Genomic DNA, 25,210 nt, shown 5'->3' on the forward strand with positions numbered 1-25,210 from the left:
GGAAAGAATGAGGGTTAGGGAAAGGATGAGGGTTAGGGAAAGAATGAGGGTTAGGGAAAGAATGAGGGGTAGGGAAAGAATAGGGTGAGGGAAAGAATGAGGGTTAGGGAAAGGATGAGGGGTAGGGAAAGGATGAGGGTTAGGGAAAGGATGAGGGGTAGGGAAAGGATGGGGTGAGGGAAAGAATGAGGGTAAGGGAAAGGATGAGGGGTAGGGAAAGGATGGGGTGAGGGAAAGAATGAGGATGAGGGAAAGAATGAGGATGAGGGAAAGAATGAGGATGAGGGAAAGAATGAGGATGAGGGAAAGAATGAGGATGAGGGAAAGAATGAGGAGTGGGGAAAGAATGAGGCGTAGGGAAAGAATGGGGTGAGGGAAAGAATGAGGGTTAGGGAAAGGATGAGGGGTAGGGAAAGGATGAAGGGGTAGGGAAAGGATGAGGGGTAGGGAAAGGATGAGGTGAGGGAAGGACACACGAGATGAACAAGATGTTTCTTATTCGCGTTCTTCAGTATTTCCTCATGAACTTGATTCTTTTCCTCGCCTGATTTCCTTCCCTATTTCTGATCGAGAAATTAACAGTTTTGGGCTGACTAAGGGAGGAGGTCATTCTGAAGTTAATTTGGTTTATTAATTGGACAAAAACTTTAATAAGTTTACTTTAATCCCCTTTGATTCTCATTTAAGTTTAGCTTGTTTAGTTCAATCCCTTCTCAACTTCTCTTCGTTCTCTCTCATCCTCATCACTTCAGAATGACCTCATCACTATTCATTCTACGTTGTTGAGATCTATTGTGTTCATTGAAATAGTCGAAGTCTCCAACAGCCATGAATATTCTGTTCTGCTAATTTCTCGTGTTCCACCTGGTCTTATTGCTCCTTATCTCCATGTCCATCTGTGATCTCTGCTCACCTTTTTCTCTCCATGTCCATCCATGATCTCTGCTCACCTTCTTCTCTCCATGATCTCTGCTCACCTTCTTCTCTCCATGTCCATCCGTGATCTCTGCTCACCTTCTTCTCTCCATGTCCATCCATGATCTCTGCTCACCTTCTTCTCTCCATGTCCATCCATGATCTCTGCTCACCTTCTTCTCTCCATGATCTCTGCTCACCTTCTTCCATCCGTGATCTCTGCTCACCTTCTTCTCTCCATGTCCATCCATGAACTCTGCTCACCTTCTTCTCTCCATGTCCATCCATGATCTCTGCTCACCTTCTTCTCTCCATGTCCATCCGTGATCTCTGCTCACCTTCTTCTCTCCATGTCCATCCATGATCTCTGCTCACCTTCTTCTCTCCATGTCCATCCATGATCTCTGCTCACCTTCTTCTCTCCATGTCCATCCATGATCTCTGCTCACCTTTTTCTCTCCATGTCCATCCATGATCTCTGCTCACCTTCTTCTCTCCATGTCCATCCATGATCTCTGCTCACCTTTTTCTCTCCATGTCCATCCATGATCTCTGCTCACCTTCTTCTCTCCATGATCTCTGCTCACATTCTTCTCTCCATGTCCATCCATGATCTCTGCTCACCTTCTTCAACTGCTCTTTCTAATTATTCCTCATTTCCTTCCAAATTATTTCAAAAGAGAATTAATGGAACACCTTACCTCACACTGTCTTGAGAAAAAGGACATGGAAGCGTCTTTTCAAATCTTGGTTTGCGTTTCTGAGCACAATCCATATTTGTCTGAATCCCAATATTTTTCAATGCTGAAAGCGTGAGCGGCAAATTTGATCGGTCAATATAGAGGAAATTTGCGTTTCTCCAAATACTGCCAAACTTGAAGTTTTTGGAAGCGCCAACAAGGGGATTTGTGTTCTCGTGTTCAAAATATAAAACGCAAGCTGAAGTACCTGGCGTTGCTCGGGAAAATTCAAAGTAATGTGAATATTGATATATAATATGTATCTTGACATATAATGCAGCGCCAATTTGATTGATACAGCTGCATGAAGAAGTTAATGTATTTTATTTGCCAGATGTCATGCACCCCTTTATATGAACTTTTATAGAGCATTACTTGGTTCCTCCTGAGAACACAAGGGTAGTCCAGCATGCACACGATATTTTTTTTGAATGTCCCTTCTTTTCGAAAGTTTACCACATGGCACATACCATATAGAGGGGCCTTTTTTATGCTCCTGACATTTTCCCCCAAGAATGCTTGTTATCTTTCAACTCTCATCAACTTTCACAATTAACATCTCACCCAACAAACGTGACAGATTCAGAGAAAATAAACAATTTCTTCCATATGGAATCATATGTATGCAAGTGTTGTCCATGCACAGAACACGATACACTGTCTAACAGGACAAATGGGCAAATGCTTTAGTAGATTGTGTACATCAACATAAATTACACAGAAATTGATGGACAATGGACAAAGACATGGTGTATAACATTTGATCCTGGTTTCATTAATTACAAAGAGATTGATGGACAAAGACATAGTTTATAACATGTGAACCTGGATTCTGTGCAGCTTGTCCGAAGAGCTGAGATGGAAACACTAACAGGTCAACATTAATAAACATGACTTCTGAGAATGGTGTTGTCCCACGTCCCACCACAAACACATCGTTGGATTATTCTCACCCAGGTCTTGTCTCTGCAGACAGACGGTTTTTTATCCCATCGCTTCTGAACTTTTCCTTTCTTCTGTCCATCTCCTGTCATGAAGCTGAGTCCAGGACCAACTGACTCACCATGTCTGTTGCGTTCCTTGCCTTGTGGCCTTCATCTCATCTTTCAATAATGTCATTCATCATTGATTTATTCTTTCCCCAAAGCACACCTCAATCTCTCCAACCCTCACCGACACACTATTTCCATGCTGTTCATCGTTTGCTTTCTCCCTGTTTAATTTATACTCGATTTGTCTCTTGGAGAATCTGCACTTCTGAATAAAAATACAAATCGATATAAAGATTAACTCGATCTATTTTCTATTTTTAATTATTTACAACTCTTTTGCAGATAACTTGTTTTGATATGTAAAAATGTATTATTCCAACAATATTCTCTCGAATAATTTCTAAAACTGATGTTTTTCCTTTTTATTCCAAGGCTCGAGACCATGTCAGACTTTACATCCGTGAAGAGGACACCGCTCCCAGTTCTGGACTTCTCGAAGGAGGAGAAGAATTTGGATGGGCTCATCACGCTCAATAAGAAATTCCTGGAGAAGATACAGAGTGAGTGACACAAACTGGACATTTTATAAAGAAAATAATAAGGGAACACAAAACGTGGCACAAATATGGAAGGGAAAGAGGAAGTGACAAGAACGGCACTCATTGGAGAGGAATGCCTCTGCCAGGTGAACAGTTTACGTTTTGCATCCCAGAGTATAACAGAAAATCACAATACAGAATCGCATTTAATCAAAATCATCCATCCACAAATTTTGAGATATCCTGCTATATATCGTATCTCCCAATGGTGAAGCATCACTTTAAAAATTCGACGAGCTGAATCCGGATCCAGATCTTCACCGGAATTGAATCGATTCTTTCTTCTCTCACACATAACCTGTCCAACAAGTTTCGTCCAAATCCGTCTATAACGTTTTGAGATATCCTGCTATATGCTGAATTTAGCCCCATCACTCAATGGTGAAGAATCACTGAAAAATTAAATAATTCTCATATCCGAATTCAGATTCAGATCTTCACCAACATCGAATATGTTTGTCCTTGTCAGACACCCAACCAGTCCACCAATTTTTGTCCAAATCCGTCCACAACTTTTTGAGATATCCTGCTGTGTGTCGTTTTTGGTCCTATCTCCCAATGGTGAAGAATCACTTAATAAATTCTACTAGCCGGATCCGAATCCGGATCTTCCCCAAAATGTAATCATTTCGTCGCTGTCACATACGATACATCTCTGCCAAATTTCGTCCGAATCCGTCCACAACTTTATTGAGATATTTTGTTTAAAAACGGACAGACAGACAGACAGACAGACAGCGGTGAAAACATAACCTCCATCCACCTTTAAAAATTATAGAAAAGGAACAAATGATAATATTTTTCTCAGGATGAGTGAGGTTACAGAGGACAAAAAGCAAACATGGTTTCAGTGGGGTAAACAGGTGAACACAACAGGTAGATTCAACAAGCAAGTTAACCAACGAACAGGAGAAAACTAAAGATGGGAGGGGAGGAAATATCTGAAACCACGGGGCTTGAGAGAGGTAGGGTTCACAAGGGCAGAAATATTTACAGGTAGTGATGGTTAATTTACAGTTCCTGGAAGGAAAATTTGGATTGAATCGTCTCCAGAAAGCAGTTCCACAAATCGGATAAAATATCAGATATTTGTGTTAAGTCGAGATTTTGGGAGTTTGATTAGAAGGAGTTACTGGAAGAAGGGATTCATGCTCGATATATTAGACATGGTCGGAGATCGAAGAGAGCAGAGGGATCAATAATGGAGGAAATGGGTTACAAATCACATAAACAACAGGCATGAAGAACTAATGTAACGTGTTAGATGGGGTGATGTAATAGACACTGGGGAAAACGGCGGTAAAACCCTGAATCAATTTATATATAAACCTTTAACCCTTTATTCAAGTTGAATTAAAGACTTGGCATTTAATATGGAATTTTTTTTTGTGGGGGTGAACTTACTTTTCAAGATGACTTGGAACTAAAAGTTCATTGGAATTATGTTGAAATTATTCTAGATTTTGTTAATGTGACCTTTAAAAGAAATGAAAACCACATTTGACATTTCGAAACAAATAAATTGATCCTTGGAAGTGATGTAAACTGATATCGAACTCAATTCACGGACAGTACTGTGTTAAACTTCTGTACCTTTTCCAGAAATATCTCTATTTTGCACATTAGCCAAAATTTTTTTTAACAAAAACAAAAGTTAAATTACGACTGGAATTACGGACAGTAAAACTACATTTCAGTACTTCGTGTAACCCCCACGAGCATTCAGGAGAGCATGTAAACGTTGAGGCATGCTGTTCTCGAGATTTGCCAAGGTTTGGACAGCAATCGCTTGCCATGCAGTGTCAATAGCCTGCTGCAATTCACGCACAGAGGCAGGCTGCTGGTCCAAGTTGTCGATTTGACGCGTTAATTCTGCCCACAAGTTCTCTATCGGATTCATATCCGGTACATGCCCTTCCACTCCATATGCTCTACACCACGGTCAGCAAGAAAGTGTTGGATCATGCGAGCACAATGAGGCCATGCATTGTCATCTTGGAAGAAAAAGTTTCCTCAAAAGGCTGCACGAGCAAATGGAAGCAATGTTTCTTCCAGAATGACCATGTACTTGAACTTGTTCAGGTTTCCATTCAGAACAACAAGGTCAGTTTTGCCCCCTGCATGAAAAGCAGCCCAAACGGTCACCCCACCACCTCCAGTTTGGACTCTTGGCACTATACAATCTTCGTTGTAGGCTTCATGCACTTGGCTGCACACTCAGACATGGCTATCTTGACGATAGACCAGAAATCTAGACTCGTCACTGAAGATCACGTGATTCCAGTGTCCTGGCTGCCATTGACGGTGCTCTCTGGCCCACTGCAATCAGCGCTGGCGGTGTTGTCTGGTCAGGCGTGGCTTTCTCAGGGGACGCCTGGCACGATAGCCTGCTTGAACCAGTCATTGGTTGACTCGCCTTCTGGATACAGGCATATTTGTCAGTTGCTGCCACTCATCCCTGAGCCGATTAGCTGACTTGGTACGGCCATTGCGGACTAACCGGAGCAGCTGGCGATCATCCCTCATTGTGGTTCTGCGGGGACGTCCTGGCCTCGGTGTTGGAGTAGGGACAACCCTCTGAGCATTTCGTTTCAGGATCTTTGACACCTGACCTTGAGTGATGCCATACTGCTGAGCAATAGCATGCTGTTTCATGCTGGAATTTCGTAAAGCCACCACTCCATGACAAACAGCATTTTCGAGTTGACGGACCATCTCCAGAGGAAGCGGCAATAACTTTTGTAGATGTGCAGCAGTTGTTTTCCACTAATACAGAACGCAACAACCCTTATATACCCGATTGTGAAGCCAATCGTCAAATGTACTTGTCCGTACATTTTGTCACGCCACCTGTGATATAATCCTGTTATTGACTTCTAGTCAGGGCCCTTAGGGATATTTTGGGGCTGTTTGGTTCAAATTCTTCCAAAAGCACCAAATTTGGCCCAGATGTTGCCCATGCCATACTCTTTCGATTTTTTACGGGCGCCAAGACGGGCTCCCCCCCCCCCCCCCCCGGGGGCCCCATATTGGCAAAATACTAAATGGCCACCACCTGGATTAGAGGAAAATCAGTTAAATAACCAAAAGGGATGGAATCATGTATGTGATACCACTTTTCAGGGGTTTTCGAGGTCGAGGATTCCAATTATGATGTTATTTTGATGATTCGAGGTCAAGATCAACCCTCAAGGTCATCTTAAAAGTCATTTTTGGGTCAAACATGTCGGTTTTTGAGTTTTTTGTCAAGATTTACGTGAGGTTCACCATTTTATGTTTCTGGGTTGGGTAATCGAACTCTGACCTTATTTTTGACAATTAGAGGAAATATTTACATGTCTATTTCCTAATTTTCAGTCATATGCAGTTCATCAGTCTAATTACAAAGGTACGGATTTTGATGTTTTATGAACTGTATGCCATATCCTTGTGTTTAATTTTTGTGCGATCATGATCCGGGTTCATGTAGACATGATTGTATACATGTCATAAATATGACGTCATAGGTCATGTGACCTGGCGGCCATTTTGGATTTTATGAAAACCTTAAAAATGGTTCCCTGCCTTCATTTTTCGAACAATTCATTTTGAACTTTGACCACTTATAGTACGCCATGTGATTGGATGCATATCCTAATTATGACATCATAGGTCAGGTGACATGGCGGGATGGACCGGTATGGTCCACGGATCATACCGCCCTTGGCGCCCGTCAAAAATCGAAAGAGTATGGCATGGGCAACATCTGTGCCAAATTTGATGCTTTTGGAAGAATTTGAACCAAAATATCCCTAAGGGCCCTGACTATTCTTGCTGCGACACAATCAGTGACATGGTTCTTTTCACAAAGAAATCACTGAAGTGTAAAAGAAACTCACCAGATTGATATACTGAGTTCAGAAAGTAAACCCAAGTCAAGAAAAAAAAAAATTCCATATTAAATGCCAAGTCTGTAATTATAAACTTGAACACTATAACAAATCACCTTCATAATACCTCCAAGAACCATGTTATATGTCGACATCTATCAAGAGATTTATTTTGGTCGTGACCCCGAAGCCTTTCTATAAAGAGGGAAATAAAATGGAAGAAAAAGGAAAGAATGAAAAGGAAGAAATATGGAATTTTAAATAATTTGTAAATGGAGTGAAGAAGAAAAACGTTGTCGCAGTTTTCCTTCACTTACAAAGATTTATCAAGTTGTTCTGATCCAGCTCCACCTTCTCTAGATGCTCCACCGGCACTTCTGTGGATGTGATTAAAGATGAACAAACACTACAAGATGTGAAAATTTCTTTTTTTATATTTATGAAGATGTTTATATCTTTTAACCAAATAGTTAAACAAGAACAGATACATTCAATGTACACATTTTTTTCTTTTTTTCTTTTTTGTATACTGAATCGAGGCTCGTGAAAGAGCTGACAACCGCGAGGGAAAGACAGCACAGGGGGACCACGAGGGAAAGACAGCACAGGGGGACCATGAGGGAGAGAGAGCACAGGGGGACCATGAGGGAAAGACAGCACAGGGGGACCACGAGGGAAAGACAGCACAAGGGGACCACAAGGGAAAGACAGCACAGGGGGACCACGAGGGAAAGACAGCACAGGGGGCCACGAGGGAAAGACAGCACAGGGGGACCACGAGGGAAAGACAGCACAGGGGACCACGAGGAAAAGACAGCACAGGGGGACCACGAGGGAAAGACAGCACAGGGGGACCACGAGGGAAAGACAGCACAGGGGGACTGTTACGGATATATGTGAATTTATGTGAATTACTATTCAGGTCATTGCTTATTAATGTTTAGGCGATTAAAGGTTGTTGTGATTAAAGGGTCAGGAGCCCTTCAGGGGAAAAGGAGACCGGAAACGGAAGAAGAAAAGACACGAGGTCCGGGAGAAGCGGCGATCTTCCTCTTCCTCGCCCAGGTCCGACGTGAGCGGTGTCGATATTGAGCAGCGTGGGGAACGCTGCTTTTGAAAGCCCGTCTGGTGAGAGGAGTTACCTGTGCGGGGTAATTACCGGTTACACGTCACGTTGCCATGGGTTCGTGCACGGAACCAAGCATCCGGCACATTTCGCCTCAATGTCTACAAAGACATGTACGGGTCGCACCTTGGGCCTCGCGCGCTTTGCGAGCCACGCTTGGTTTTGCCCCCTTTGCTTTTGCAAGGAGGTGTGCACTGCAGCCGCTGTCCCCGGTACGCGACGTGCACGTTTGGAGCACGTCAGCCCGGGGTTCGTTCAACCGCCCGTGTGCGGAGAAGCCGACCTTCACCTTGGTCTGGAGGGGCCCAGAGACATTGTGAGGGTCAGTGACCATTGAGGGGTCGTGAGTGGGGAAAGGGGGGACATATATAAGATGGCCATCTTAATAATATTGGTGATTGATTGTTGATGGTTGTTGATGGATTGGGGAATATATTATATTATTGATTACTCCGGATCCTTGGTGTGGGGTTTCTTATTGACTGGAATTCATATTGATTGCATTACGAAAGCGTATAAATCATAGATCTTTCTGGCGGAGTTCCTCTCACGGTCCGGGGGTCACCGACACCAGGTAGTCACCGGGAGGACCACGTAACAGAAATTGGGGGCTCGTCCAAATTACAATTTGCGGATTCGCAATTGGGTCTACGTCCGGGACATTTAAAATTTTCTAAATTTTAGTCCGGGAAAGAATTCCCAAGAGTGGGAACTTTTCCAACGTTCCCAAAATTGTTTTTCTCTGTCGACAAAACAACAACAACAACAACAACAACAACAAAAAACAATAGCAATAATAGTAATACTGTTGCTTTTCTTTATTGGAAATTTCTGGGGTGAAGGTTAACAGGTGTTACCAGTAGTCACCATGGCGTTTGTGGCACAGAACTTTGCGGTAACCCCTAGTGAGGCACAGTTCCGAGCATTACTAAAATCGGACCTCTTGAAATTGGCCAAACATTTTAACTTGGAGGTCCGAACTAATTTGAGGAAGGCAGAGTTGCAGACCACGGTGATACAGTCTATGGTGGGATTAGGAACATGGGACGAGTTAGCCTGGGAGTGGCTACCCGAAGAACCAGAAGACGTTGAGCTCCGGAAACTGGAGTTGCAATTACGGAGCCAGGAACGGATCAAAGAAGAAGAAAGGAAAGCAGAAAAGAAAGAGCAGAAGAAGAAAGGAAAGCAGAAAAGGAAAGGGCAGAAGAAGAAAGGAAAGCAGAAAAGGAAAGAGCAGAAGAAGAAAGGAAAGCAGAAGAGAGGAGAGAAGAGAAACAAGCAGAGGAAAGGAGAGTGGAACGAGAACTCCAGGAAAGGTTAAAAGAAGAAGAAAGGAAAGCAGAAAAGGAAAGAGCAGAAGAAGAAAGGAAAGCAAAAGAGAGGAGAGAAGAGAAACAAGCAGAGGAAAGGAGAGTGGAACGAGAACTCCAGGAAAGGTTAGAAGGGAGAAAAGCAGAGGAGAGGAGAGCTGCCAGGGAACTCGAAGCAGAGGAGAGAAAAGCCGAAAGGGAGTTGAAGGAACGGGATCTGGCGCTTCAGCAAGAAATTAAATTCAAGGAGCTGGATTTAATGAGAGAACGGGGAGAGGTACCACCCTTGCTGACGGGGTCGACACCTAGCCAGAACACCTGGGAGGTGGGCAGACATATGAGGCTGGTTCCACCCTTCAGTGAAAAGGAAGTCACTCAATTTTTTCCACACTTTGAGAAAGTGGCTCGACAGTTAAACTGGCCGGAGGAGGCCTGGACCATACTTGTGCAAAGTGTGCTGGTGGGTAAAGCTCAAGAGATTTATTCGGCGCTACCAATGGACCAATGTGCAGATTATGAGGTATTGAAGAAGCACATCCTCAAAGCCTATGAGTTGGTTGCTGAAGCTTACCGGCAAAAATTCAGGAATGCCAGGAAGAGGGTGAGTGAGACCCATGTGGAGTTTGCCAGAGTGAAAGAAAACATGTTTGATCGATGGTGTGAGTCAAAAGGAGTCGGGAATGACTTCGGAGCATTGCGTGACTTGATCCTGGTGGAGGAATTTCAACAGTGTGTCCACGAGGACATCAAAGTGTACCTTCAGGAAAAGAAAGTACCGAAGTTGTGGGACGCAGCCACCATGGCAGATGATTATGCCTTAACACACCGGATAGGGGTCCACGAACCTAACTCCTCGCCTAGATCTCCGCAGGGGAGTTGTGGAACAGCAGGTGCGGAGAATGACAATACATGGCGGCAGCATCGAGATGATTATGGGGACAACGCTGATAGCCGAACTGTTCGAAATCAGGGGGCTACGGGCCCAAGACAAACTTATTTTTCGGGGGGCCCAAGGCAGACCACGAGCTTTTCCTCCGGGCCTACTTGCGCTTTTTGCAAGAAACCTGGACACTTGATGTCCAGTTGTTACCTCATGAAAAGGGAAAACCCAGAGCGGAGTCCGACAATTACCACTCCGAATGTGATGGCAAGCGTAAGAAATCGCCCACAGAAGAGTTACCAACCATTTATTTATGAGGGGTTGGTCTCACTCAAGGGAGAATTGACTAACCCAAGACCGGTTAGGGTTTTGAGGGACACAGGACCCCATAAATCCTTTATGCTTAAAGGCATTTTGCCATTGTCAAAGAGTACCGCAACTGGTGATAGTGTTCGGTTACAAGGGATCAGTGGCTGTGTTAGTGCCCCACTTCATGTCATCCAGTTGGAATCTGATTTGGTGTCAGGACCGGTCACCATCGGTTTACAAGCCACGCTTCCTGTAGAGGGAGTATCTGTGATTATTGGGAATGATTTGGCCGGGGGGCAAATTTATGGTAACCCGAGGGTGGGTAAAGAGCCCCGCAGGGGAAATAACACCACCCCAGCTCAGGATGGCGACAAAAGTTCCAAGTTATTTGTCGGGGGACTGAACTTCAACACAGAGGAAGAAGTTCTGACCTCTGTCTTCAACAGATATGGGCCGCTGGTGGAAGTGCGGGTGGTAAAAGACAGGGAAACGCAATGGTCAAGAGGGTTCGGTTTTGTCACGTTTGCAAGCACAAAAGACGCCAGAGAGGCAGAGAAGAATTGGGATGGTAAGAATTTGGAGGGTCGGACCATAACAGTAGGGAAGGCATTTCGTAGGCGTCGAGAGGTCTACAGAAGAGGACAACTTGGTGGTAGTTTTGGGGTTGGCAGCAGCCGATATTACTATGGAGGCTCCCAGAGTTACGGCACCTCCCGAAAGAATGAATGTCAGAGCACTGGCCGAGAAGGAGACCGCCAGTCAGGTAACGGCTGGGACAAGGGGTCCCACCGTAACTGTTAGGAGTCTGGAGAAGTTGAAGCACTATATACGGTGGAGCCACCGAGTCGGGGCTCCCACATGGACTAACCGTGAACGCCACGTTCTTAAAGGCATCCAGGTAGTGAACTTTCCTGCACGGACTAACTGTGAACTCTACGTTCTTAAAGGCGTCGATGTAATGAACTTTCCTCCCCGGACTAACCGTGAACTCCACATTCCTTAAGGCGTCCATGTAGGGAATACTCAGCTGGGCCTCCTGAAAAAGTGCTATCGAGAGGTTTAACTTTGGGGCTTTGGTGACCCCCTCTTAACTGTCATTCAAGAGAAACTAGAAGTGGTTGACGCTTGGTCCAGAGTGAATTAATCTAGGGGTTTTGTGAAATTTTGTTGCTTTAATTTTAAGTGATAATTGTGCCCGGGGGGAACGGATGATTTGGGGGGGGGGGGGGGTGAGTTATCTGGTTTGTTTGCCAAAGTTGGCCGGCAAAGAAAGTTTTCGCTGGGTTCAAACTTTCTTTCTTGAAGGGGGGAAGTGTTACGGATTTATGTGAATTTATGTGAATTACTATTCAGGTCATTGCTTATTAATGTTTAGTCGATTAAAGATTGTTGTGATTAAAGGGTCAGGAGCCCTTCTGGGGAAAAGGAGACCGGAAACGGAATGAAGAAAAGACACGAGGTCCGGGAGAAGCGGCGATCTTCCTCTTCCTCACCCAGCTCCGACGTGAGCAGTGTAGATATTGAGCAGCGTGGGGAATGCTGCGTTTGAAAGCCCATCTGGCGAGAGGAGTTACCTGTGCGGGGTAATTACCGGTTACATGTCATTTTGCCGTGGGTTCGTGCACGGAACCAAGCGTCCGGCACAGTTCGCCTCAACGTCTACAAGGACGTGTACGGGTCGCACCTTGGGCCTCACACACTTTGCGAGCCGCGCTTGGTTTTGCCCCCTTTGCTTTTGCAAGGAGGTGTGCGCTGCAGCCGCTGTCCCTGGTACACGACGTGCACATTTGGAGCACGTCAGCCCGGGGTTCGTTCAACCGCCCGTGTGCGGAGAAGCCGACCTTCACCTTGGTCTGGAGGGGCCCAGAGACATTGTGAGGGACAGTGACCATTGAGGGTCGTGAGTGGGGAAAGGGGGGACATATATAAGATGGCCATCTTAATAATATTGGTGATTGATTGTTGATGGTTGTTGATGGATTGGGGAATATATTATTAATTACACCGGATCCTTGGTGTGGGGTTTCTTATTGACTGGAATTCATATTGATTGCGTTATGAAAGCGTATAAATCATAGATCTTTCTGGCGGAGTTCCTCTCACGGTCCGGGGGTCACCGAGACCAGGTATTCACTGGGAGGACCACGTAACAGGACCACGAGGGAAAGACAGCACAGGGGGACCACAAGGGAAAGACAGCACTGGGGGACCACGAGGGAAAGACAGTGCAGGGGGACCACGAGGGAAAGACAGTACAGGGGGACCGTGAGGGAAAGACAGTACAAGGGGACCGCGAGGGAAAGACAGCACAGGGGGACCACGAGGGAAAGACAGCACAGGGGGACCACGAGGGAAAGACAGCACAGGGGGACTCAAGTGTAGTTTGTGAAACCCATCCATGGAAATGATCATCATGGGGTCATCAGCCGTACAAAAATCAATATCGCTGATGATTATCATGATTATTATGAGAAGGAGTGTCATGTCAGAGGGTGAAGAAGAGGCCACCGATATGCTTCTGTTAGATGCCAATTGACGCTGTGTTCTATGGTGATCAATAAAGCCAACATCTCCTCAACTGTGATTCATCATCGTCGTATTACAGTGTAGTCATGTTAGTACAGTGTAGTGTTGTTAGTACAGTGTAGTCATGCTAAACTTCCAGATTTTTAAAATGATCTTAAATTGTTATACTATTAAAATTGAAGTAAAGACTTGAACACTGCATGGAGTGTCATGTTCTATGAACTCTGAAGTTTTTCAAGTTATGACTTTTAGTGATGGAGGATATACTGCCTGTAGCTTGATTTGGAGGCCATTTTGATTTGCTTTTGCTCTTTGGCCCACCTATAATCTCCTTTTAATTAAATCCTTTTCTTTCGGTTGGAATTCCAGCATGGATTCAGGAAATCAAAGTATTATGATTGGAACAAGCGTTACGCCTCGGCCTCCCGTCGTTGAAGTGACGTGAGTTGACAAAGTGGAAGACGCAAGGCGGCCATCTTGGATTTTGACGTGGCGACCCAATTTTCAATAGCATTCTCCCGTAGGCGTCGATACACCCACACACCAGATTAGAAGTTGGAACTTCGCTTATTTTTCAAGATATTCCACTCACAAGGTTCAGACATACATGGAGGCGGCCATCTAGGATTTTGACTTGGCGACCCAATTTTCAATAGCATTCTTCCTTATGCGTAGATACACTCACACACCAGATTAGAAGTTAGTAGTTCGTTTATTTTTCAAGATATTTTGCTCACGAGGTTCAGACATGTATATGGCGGTGGCCATCTTGGATTTTGACGTGGCGATGACATTTTCAATAGCTTTCTTCCTTATGCATCGATAGACACACACAGCAGATTAGAATTTAGTACTTCGTTTATTTTTCAAGATATATCGCTCACAATTTTCAGACATATATATGGTGGCGGCCATCTTGGATTTTGACGTGGCGACGAAATTTTCAATAGCCTTCTTCCGTATCCCGAGGTACACCGAAACACCAGATTAGAAGTTAGTAGTTCGTTTATTTTTCAAGATATTTCGCTCACAATGTTGACATATATATGGTGGCGGCCATCTTGGATTTTGACGTGGCGACCCAATTTGCAATAGCGTTCTTCTTTATGCCTAGATACACCCACACACCAGATTAGAAGTTGGTACTTCGCTTATTTTTCAAGATATTCCGCTCACAAGGTTCAGACATACATGGCGTCAGACATACATGGCGGCGGCCATCTTGGATTTTGACGTGGGTTGCACCCACACACCAAATTAGAATTCGGTCCTTCGCTTACGCATGCATGCACGCACGCACGTTCGCACGCCAGCCCGCACGCACGCACGGACGGAGGGGAAAACCATAGTCCCCCTTTCGCTTCGCGTTGCGACGGGGGACAAAAATCGGTGATGACGTGAATGAGGAAGTAAAATATTGTTGTGTGACTCCCTCTTGGTTAATACCGGGGAAATCACGGATAGCCAAAGCCAGCTTTAACTCTAAAGACGATGCCCAAATGCGGATTTCACTGTTTTTGCGTCAGTGGGGTGGGGGAAGAAAGAAGAACAAGAGGACGAAGCCTTTTACCTGACGTGATCTCGCCGGGCAGTCTTCTTCAAAGCCTGCAGGAAATGAACTCACACGAAAACGGATTTAGAATATACAGTGAAAATCATATGAGGATTTATTTACTACGGAATGCCAGGAATACAAAATAAAACGCGCGATTAATCGATAATGTCCTAAATTGGGACGTCCCCACACCAGACTTAAACACAGACACAGGACAGATAAATAAAAATAATAGGGTGTGTGTGTGTGTGTGTGTGTGTGTGTGTGTGTGTGTGTGTGTGTGTGTGTGTGTGTGTGTGTGTGTGTGTGTGTGTGTGTGTGTGTGTGCGCTGGCTTAGCTCAACCAGTCGGGGTTCGTCGGCTCTTCCGGTGCGTTGGCGAGAAGTAGGCCTCAGTCCGCCTTGTTCGCGCACTGCCAGGCCTCACTGGACGTCTCGAAAACGATTTACTGCGTAACACGATATTTCAAAAACTTGGTGAATGAGTTGGTTGGGTGACAATAACAAGCTGATTCGACTTTGGTTCAGGTCTGGATCCAGATCCGGTCTTTCAGTGGATACAAAACATAAACTGTGCAGCCTGGTGGAGGTATGTGCTCTACCAGGTGCCGTTCTAGTTAATTTTGTTATGATAAAGAAACATTGTGGACCAGAAATACAAGACTAACAGAATTTAAATCATTTTTCATAAGTTATAAAATTCATAACATGAAAGCCACAAAGTTTTAATCCGGGATTGTAGGGGGATCGGCCCGTGAGGGAGGGAAATCTTATTTTGTGCAGAAAACAAACATTTTACAGGGGAATGAGGTCATTCGTTGAGATTGTGAAGAATCAGGACATGAACTTGGTGTTTGTGCAAAACTTAACATCCAAGTCGATGTTACTGATCATTCATTCACCGTTTTATTCTTCTCATGAACTGTAATTGTAAAAGTTTGTAAAAGTGGAGAATCTTTGTGTAAAAGTTGTTAAAATGAATTCTGCACAGTGAAGTGTAAGAACAATGTAGTCATGTTCACTCTGTTTTTTCGTTGAAAATTTTGGTAGATTGGCAAAACTATACATTTTTGGAATACTCAGAGCATGAGGAATCCAAAAATTAATGTTTACATTTGCATAGACACCTTTACGAAAATGACACTCAGGACAGTGATGAAGATCTGTAAAAGCATATTCCTGAACGGTATAGACCTCCTAGATCCTGTGTATATGACTTATAGTTCAATCTGATACTAGCTATAACTTCCTATAACAACCTATAACTTCAAAGGACTTGCAGTATAATGTATTATGTAATACAGTTATATCACAAATATAAAGACAATGGTTTTCAATTACCTTTGTTTGTTGCTTTTCTATAATCCTGAGCACTATTTTGAGGCATTTATTGGATTCCTTGACCCAGAAAACATAGGATTAGCATATTTAATTAAGTCTCTAGGTTGACTAGAAGCTGAGATCGCGCAAAATATGTATTTTATGGCGGCCATTTTCAAAATCCAAAATGGCGGCCATGCAGGTGTCTGTGCAAATACCAACATTGATTTTCGGATTCCTTTTGCTATAACCTTTCCAAAAATGTACAGGTTTGCTAATCTACCATGATTTTGAATGAAATATAATTTATTGACATGGTGAACCTGACTAATGTTGTGAATTTTCCTTCATGAATCGATGAAAATTATATTTTATTTAATACAAAATGGAAGTTCCATGTCTTCCGCCATGTTTGTTATATTTAGATTTTTGGTTGAAAGATTTCAAAAATCTTCATGATCATAAAAACAATATAATTTCACATCTATATAATAATACCGTAAGGACTCGACTTTGTTATCCCTTTTACGCCACACCCAGTGACCCGATGCCCATGGCACTAATGGATTTACTATCTACGAACCGTGCCCTTTGTTTATCACTTACAGTCATACTCGAAAAATCTGAATTAGTCGACTTTGGGGCCCAAAAAGCATCCGATTAACGGCCGATACGACGCCATCTTACGACGCCATCGTATTGGCGTCTGCTGAGCGAAGGCGATGCGAGCCGTCCGCTGATTGGACAGTCGAGTGGTGTGAACCAAATGGTCTTTTTATTCCCTTGAACATTTTAAATTAGGATATATAAGGAAACGTCTTTATCGTCATTTTAATAAAGTTAAATGGAGTGACGTTTTAGAAACGTTTTTTGAAGTTTGAAGTTTTTTCGAATCGAAGTGAAGAAGTTTTTGAAGTTTTGATTTTGGAAACGTTAAATGGAGAAACAGTTTCACAGGAAGAGAATGCGATGCGATGAAGAAGAATCCATCTTTATTTTATTTTTTTAACCACAAAAGATTGAAGCTCCACGAAGTCAAGAATGTGAAACTACGTGAATGTAATAAAATAAAAATATACATAAACGACACAGTTCTATGAAACAGTTTCACAGGAAGAGAATGCGATGCGATGTGATGAAGAAGAATCCATCTTTATTTTATTTTTTTAAACCACAAAAGATTGAAGCTCCATGAAGTCAAGAATGTGAAACTACGTGAATGTAATAAAATAAAAATATACATAAACGACAGAGTTCTATGGAATTTTAAATCGATTCATTTTCACATGAAGAAAATGAGGCGCAGAGGAAGAAGACGACTGCATCACCGGAATTCACCTCAGGTTTTGGCGTATCTTTCAAGTTGTCGTGATTTTGTGAAAATCCTGAATATTCCTTTGGTTTTGTCGACACGTTTTGTTGAGAAGACGATCAACAAAACGTTTTCCTTTTTGATTGACAGGTTACAAATGTGTTCTTGAATAGCCGAAATGTCGCGTTTTTTAATTCAAGTTGAATAGGTCTTGAGGCCTTTATTAATAATCTATCTATATAAATATAATAATAGCGTAAGGACTCGACTTTATATCCCTTTTACACCGCATCCAGTGACCCGATGCCCACGGCACTAATGGATTTACGATCTACGAACCGCGCTCTTTGTTTATCACGTACCGCCATACTCGAAAAATCGGAATTAGCCGACGTTGGGGCCCAAAAGCATCCGATTAACTGCCGATACGACGCCATCTTACGATGCCATCGTATTGGCGTCTGCTGGGCGAAGGCGAAGCAAGCCGTCCGCTGATTGGACAGGCGAAGGCGACAACAAGCCGTCCACTGAGTGGACAATCCAGAGCATGCATTTGTGCCGGTGTCGGTGATCGTTGTTCATATATGCACTCTTCATCCTCATCTTTCTTCCCAACTCTTATTCGGACAAGCAAATCCCCTATGCCATCCATAATGGTACACTCTATCCATACACCACATCCTCCTTTCCGTGGATGTTCCACGGGTTTCGGCTAGTCTTGTAATATTTGTTAATCTTTAATCATTTCCACAGAAGGACCGGTGGAGCATCCGGAGAAGGTTGAACTGGATCAGAACAACTTGAGAAGACTTTGTAAGTGAAAGGAAACGGGGAGGGGGTTCTTCTTCTTCGTTCCATTTAGATAATTTAAAATTCCATATTTTCTTCTTTTCATTCTTTCCTTTTTCTTCTGTTTTATTTCCCTCTTCATATTTTCCTTCACTCTATTCCACTTAGTTATTTTCCAACTCGATTTTCCCTCTTGCCAAGTGTCACAAAACCCAAGGTTTGTTTAATTGAACGATGTCCAACCAGGAGGAGGGGATAGTCCAAACTTGTTTGCTGATTAATGGCCTTTCTTAATCCCCATCCTGTCCTCCCTCCTCTCTCATCCCCCTCACTCTCTCTCCCCCTCCCTCTCTCTCCCCCTCCCTCTCTCTCCCCCTCCCTCTCTCTTCCCCTCCCTCTCTCTTCCCCTCCCTCTCTCTTCCCCTCCCTCTCTCTTCCCCTCTCTCTCCCCATCCCTGAATATCCCATCCCCTCCCTCTCTCCTCCACCCGTCTCTCTCTGCTCTCTCTCCCCACTACCCCATCCCCCCTCTCTCACTTCCCCACTATCCCATCCCCCCTCTCTCTCTCTCTTCCCCACTACCCCATCCCCCCTCTCTCTCTTTCCCACTTCCCCATCCCCCCTCTCTCTTCCCCACTACCCCATCCCCCTCTCTCTCTTCCCACTACCCCATCCTCCTTTATCTCTTCCCCTCCACCGCATCCCACTCTCCCCCGCATCCCCTCTCTCTCCCCCTCTCTCCACCTCTCTCTTCCCCACTAGCCCATCCTCCTCTCTCTCTTTCCCACAACCCCATCCCCCCCTCTCTCTCTTCCCCACGATCCCATCCTCCCTCTCTCTTCCCCACTATCCCATCCCCCCTCTCTCTCTCTCTCTTCCCCACTACCCCATCCCCTCTCTCTCTTCCCCACTACCCCATCCCCTCTCTCCTTTCCCCACTACCCCATCCTCCTCTCTCTCTCTTCCCCTCCCCCCCCATCCCCCTCTCTCTCTTCCCCACTACCCCAAACCCTCTCTCTCTTCTCCACTACCTCCATCCTCCTCTCTGTCTCCCACTACCCCATCCTCCTCTCTCTCTCTCTTCCCCACTACCCCCATCCACCTCGCTCTCTTCCCCAATACCCCACTCTCTCTTCCCCACTACCCCATACACCCCTCTCAGTCTCCCACTACCCCCATCCTCCTCTCTCACTCTCACTACCCCATCCACCTCTCTCTCTTCCCCACTACCCCATCCTCCTCTCTTTCTTCCCCACTACCCCATCCCCTCTCTCCCTTCCCCACTATCCCATCCCCTCTCTCTCTCCCACACTACCCCACCCCCCTCTTTCTCTTTCCCACTACCCCATCCGCCTCTCTCTCTTTCCCACTTCCCCATCCCCCCTCTCTCTTCCCCATGACCCCAACCCCTCTCTCTCTTTCCCACACCACATCCTCCTTTCTCTCTTCCCCGCTACTGCATCCCCCTCTCTCCACCTCTCTCCTCCCCACTACCCTATCCCCCTCTCTCTCTTTCCCACTACCCCACCCCCTCTCTCTCTTTCCCACTACCACATCCTCCTTTCTCTCTTCCCCTCTACTGCATCCCCCTCTCTCTCCCCCTCTCTCCACCTCTCTCTTCCCCACTACCCCATCCCCCTCTCTCTCTTTCCCACGACCCCAACCCCTCTCTCTTTCCCAGTACCCCATCCTCCTTTCTCACTTCCCCTCTACCGCATCCCCCTCTCTCTCCCCCTCTCTCCACCTCTCTCCTCCCCACTACCCTATCCCCCTCTCTCTCTTTCCCACTACCCCACCCCCTCTCTCCCTTTCCCACTACCACATCCTCCTTTCTCTCTTCCCCTCTACTGCATCCCCCTCTCTCTCTTTCCCACTAGCCCATCCTCCTCTCTCTCTTTCCCACAACCCCATCCTCCCTCTCTCTCTCTCTTCCCCACTATCCCATCCCCCCTCTCTCTCTCTCTTCCCCACTATCCCATCCTCTCTCTCTCTTCCCCACTATCCCATCCCCCCTCTCTCTCTTCCCCACTACCCCACCCCCCCTCTCTCTCTCTCTTCCCCACTACCCCATCCCCCCTCTCTCTCTTCCCCACGACCCCATCCCCCCTGTCTCTTTTCCCCACTACCCCATCCCCCCTCTCTCTCTCTTCCCCACTACCCCATCCCCCCTCTCTCTCTTCCCCACTACCCCATCCCCCTCTCTCTTTTCCCCACTATCCCATCCCCCCTCTCTCTCTTCCCCACTACCCCACCCCCCCTCTCTCTCTCTCTTCCCCACTACCCCATCCCCCCTCTCTCTCTTCCCCACTACCCCATCCCCCCTGTCTCTTTTCCCCACTACCCCATCCCCCTCTCTCTCTTCCCCACTACCCCATCCCCCCCTCTCTCTGTTCCCCACTACCCCATCCCCCCTCTCTTTTCCCCACTACCCCATCCCCCCTGTCTCTTTTCCCCACTACCCCATCCCCCCTCTCTCTCTTTCCCACTACCACATCCTCATTTCTCTCTTCCCCTCTACTGCATCCCCCTCTCTCTCCCCCTCTCTCCACCTCTCTCTTCCCCACTAGCCTATCCTCCTCTCTCTCTTCCCCACTACCCCATCCCCCCCTCTCTCTCTTCCCCACTACCCCATCCCCCCTCTCTCTCCCACACTACCTCACCCCCCTCTTTCTCTTTCCCACTACCCCATCCCCCTCTCTCTCTTCCCCACTACCCCATCCCCCCTCTCTCTTTTCCCCACTACCCCATCCCCCCTCTCTCTTTTCCCCACTACCCCTTTCCCCTCTTTCTCTCGTTCTCCCCTTCTCACCAACGATGTAATTAGAACAAGATCTTTCTTGACAAATCCTGGTTCGTTCTGTAACATAATCCGGTATAAATTGCTCGTTCGCCCAGATAAAATTTACAATCCTGAAGGAATTTGTAAGATATTTCCCAATCTCTCACATAAACATCTTACATCAACAAACATTGTGGAATCATATATTTATAATAATAAAAAGGTGTGTGTGTGTGTGTGTGTGTGTGTGTGTGTGTGTGTGTGTGTGTGTGTGTGTGTGTGTGTGTGTGTGTGTGTGTGTGTGTGTGTGTGTGTGTGTGTGTGTGTGTGTGTGTGTGTGTGTGTGTGTGTGTGTGTGGTCGGCCGTCTCCTGCATAACTCCAAAACCATGAAACGTACCACCTCCAAACTTTGCATACATACTTCTCCACCTCCTCTGGATTACATGAATGAAAACTGGGTGTTTGTGTGTTTAAGATAATTTACACTAACAGGCTTATCTTTGGTCAGCCTGCGTTCAGGTCGCTCAGCTTGGGGTCTTAATTCCCCCCATTTTGTCCACTCAACTCAAGTATTCCCTGCGTCAGAACAGGTCGGTTTGTGTACAATAAAGCTTGCTTGAGTGCTTGAGCTGCTTGGCGAGCGCTCTCCAAGCAGCTTGGTAATGGATGGAACACCCCTGCTTCCTCCTCAGATTGAGTCTATTTTATTTAGTTCCTTCATTTAAAGAGTAAAAATATGGGCAACACACCTGGCGCTCACCTGGTAGAATAACCAGTATACTGCACTGACTAAAGGTATTTTAAACACATTTTAATGGTCGCTGGAAGACAGGACAGCAGGGAGAATCAAACCAACATAATCATGAGACTTTAAACAAACAAAAACATACCTATTTTGGGGTCCACCCTTCCCCCCCTCCCCCCCCACCCCCACCCAGTTTACCTCCTTTTGTAATGCCTTGAACAAACATTTGTACATCACGGGTGGTGAAGGTTGTGGGGAAGTTTGATCGAAATAGTGTTTGTCGTTTCAGGGAAAAAGAAATACCTATTTTGGGGTCAAACGTGGATCCACTTTGACCCCCTGAGGCCCCGACTTTTTGTTATTGTCCTGAACAAACTTCAGACAGAACACAACAAATACAATTTGTGCCAAATTTGGTCAAAATCTCATCAGCGGTTTCACAGAATAAGTTGCAAGTGTTTCCGGGCGGACGACGCGCCATCGCAAAAGCTCACCTGAACTTTGTTCCACGTGAGATAAAAAGTACGTATATCAACGAACGAAGCAGCCCCTCTCCCTCCCCCCCCGCACCCCACACCCCCCCCTGTTCCTCGCCTTTGTTGTGCAATTTTATTTTCCCCCTTTTTGTCCGATCTGCTTTCACTATACGACGCGTCACTTCCACATAAACAGATACATCGATACATATAAACACCGTTGTCTGTCCGCCATAGTTCCTTATCCACGGCGACATCTTATAAGTTACAAACTCCAGACTCAGGGTGCAAACACACCTTCATGAAGGGGAGAGGGTAACATCGGCAATGTGTCCACGGCATCACGTGGGGGCATAGGGGAGGGGGGGGGGAGAGGGTAACATCGTTAATGTGTCCACAGCATCACGTGGGGGCATGGGGGAGGGAGGGGGAGAGGGTAACATCGTTAATGTGTCCACAGCATCACGTGGGGGCATGGGGGAGGGGGGAGGAGAGGGTAACATCGTTAATGTGTCCACAGCATCACGTGGGGGCATGGGGGAGGGGGGAGGAGAGGGTAACATCGTTAATGTGCCCACAGCATCACGTGGCGGGAGGGTAACATCGTTAATGTACCCACAGCATCACGTGGGGGCATGGGGGAGGGGGGGGGGGAGAGGGTAACATCGTTAATGTGCCCACAGCATCACGTGGCGGGAGGGTAACATCGTTAATGTACCCACAGCATCACGTGGGGGCATGGGGGAGGGGGGAGGAGAGGGTAACATCGTTAATGTGCCCACAGCATCACGTGGCGGGAGGGTAACATCGTTAATGTACCCACAGCATCACGTGGGGGCATGGGGGAGGGGGGAGGAGAGGGTAACATCGTTAATGTGCCCACAGCATCACATGGGGGAGGGGGCGGGAGAGGGTAACATCGTTAATGTGTCCACAGCATCACGTGGGGGCATGGGGGAGGGGGGAGGAGAGGGTAACATCGTTAATGTGTCCACAGCATCACGTGGGGGCATGGGGGAGGGGGGAGGAGAGGGTAACATCGTTAATGTGCCCACAGCATCACGTGGCGGGAGGGTAACATCGTTAATGTGCCCACAGCATCACGTGGGGGCATGGGGGAGGGGGGGGGGGAGAGGGTAAAATCGTTAATGTGTCCACAGCATCACGCAGGGGCATGGGGGGGGGGGAGGGTAACATCGGCAATGTGCATAAATAAATAAAAACAATTGTTGTAATAAAAGTTTTTTTGTGATAAAGAGATTAATGTGTTTGTTTTTGTCCGTTTGTCTAACAATGTCTGCGACCCCGTGTCGTGTCCGCAGATGGACGGAGCCCGAGTCTGGACCAAAACTCTGCACATCGACGGATCAAGATCTCCGGGGATCTCAGGACGGCGACTCGAACCGGGACCGAGAATCAGCACCCGGAACATCCTGATCGGTTTGATTTTTATGAACAAGTTGTTTCCCGTGATTGTTTCTCCTCAGGTCGTCATTACTGGGAGGTCGATGTGAGGTCGAGTCGTTTGTGGGGAATCGGGATCTGTTTAAACTCCATGGGGAGAAAAGGGTGGGAGAGCGGGTTGGGAGAGAATCCCGAGTCTTGGTGTTTACGGAAACATAATAACAAATTCTCCGCACATCACAACGATCGACGTACCTCCCTGTCCATCCCGGGGGATCATGAACGGTTTGGGTTCTTCTTGGATTGCGAGGCGGGAGAGTTGACGTGTTTCGGGGACTCGCGGGTCCTGCACGTGTTCAGGGGGAACTTCACGGACCCCGTTAAACCCGCTATTTGGGTTTGGGGTGATGGTGGTTCCGTTCATTTTGTACATTTAGTGAAATAAACTTTCATCACGAACTGATCTGGTTATTTTGGGTTCAAATCAATCAAATCATTTACCTGTTCATGACGATGTGATTTACCTGTTCATGACGATGTGATTACTGATTAATGTTTATATTATAATAAAGTTTATATAATTTATTAAGTTCATTCTTTATCGTATTTGATGTGAAATGAACTTTAACCCGAACTCTTCATTCTCCTCACGATACATTTCAGATTCTTCTTCTTCAAATGTGTGTTTGAATGGGATGTTTGAGTGAAAAAAGTCCGTCCAGGCAGATGAAACCCTTTGTGTTTACCTGGAATGGGCCACCGCCGTTAATAGTGAAGGTGAGAGTGGGTTTGCATCGGAGCACAGGTAGAATGTGGAACCCTGGATGGAATTAACAGAATGTTCAGCAGGTATACTTTAATCACACCGTGGAAACATGACCAGGTGACCTTTTGGGTGTTACTATATCTTTTGGTCCGATGAAGGGTTCACACCTGAAACGTCAGGTTCTCATTGTTTCCCACGGAGATTTTAATCTTAATTTTCATGGAAATCTCTTCCATCCAATCAAAACACAGAGATAAAATCATTTAATAACCGGTATAGTGACGTCACTAAGTTAATTTAGCATCATCAGGTGAATGCAAATTCCAGAGAAGGCGTCACATCATGTACTGTGATTAACAATTAATATTCACCTCGCGGGAGGTAAATCGTGATCATACAGGTGCTGTCCTCAGGGCGACATTGCACTCCGGGTGAGGCAGGTTGGGGTTCACCCTCGAATTTCCCCAATTGTGGGAAACTCGACCCGACAACTCTTGGTCGTGGGGACTGAGATCTCGCTATACCTGGATATTGAAACAAAGAACAGGTAAACACCTTCATGTTACACATTCACTAATTCACTTCTCTTTTTTATTTTACACGTCGACGCCACTGAATGTTGATATTACAACCTGTATGACGAATCTTCCCAGGTATTACGTTTGAATCGTGAGTGAAAAACCTGCGATAAAACATGTACGAAACGTGCTTTGTGACGTCACAATATCAAAACAATGTGCAGTGGAATTGAAAACAAGGGTGTTTCACAGGTAGGATGATCCATCAATCCACGTTAG

At 45.8% G+C, this 25,210-nt stretch overlaps 1 protein-coding gene across 12 annotated transcripts in view; it reads left to right on the plus strand.

Moving 5' to 3' along the window:
• Positions 1 to 25,210, plus strand: part of LOC137418011 (E3 ubiquitin/ISG15 ligase TRIM25) — a 239,932-nt gene that overhangs the window by 47,971 nt on the left and 166,751 nt on the right. For 7 of the 12 annotated variants that reach the window (XM_078770689.1, XM_078770686.1, XM_078770693.1 and 4 more), the window contains 3 exons: positions 3,080 to 3,207; positions 18,206 to 18,265; positions 23,566 to 24,236. The exons of 1 other annotated variant lie outside the window; for it this stretch is intronic. In XM_078770689.1, the coding sequence (XP_078626815.1) occupies positions 3,080 to 3,207; positions 18,206 to 18,265; positions 23,566 to 24,092 (715 nt within the window). In that variant the 3' untranslated portion in view covers positions 24,093 to 24,236. Of the gene's footprint in view, positions 1 to 3,079; positions 3,208 to 18,205; positions 18,266 to 22,056; positions 22,290 to 23,565; positions 24,237 to 25,210 lie in introns of those variants that run through there. 4 more of the 12 variants (XM_078770697.1, XM_078770696.1, XM_078770695.1 and 1 more) reach the window with 2 other exon arrangements.

This window comes from Myxine glutinosa, chromosome 1 (assembly GCF_964187855.1).
Source record: "Myxine glutinosa chromosome 1, kmMyxGlut1.1, whole genome shotgun sequence".
Taxonomy (NCBI): Eukaryota; Metazoa; Chordata; class Myxini; order Myxiniformes; family Myxinidae; genus Myxine; species Myxine glutinosa.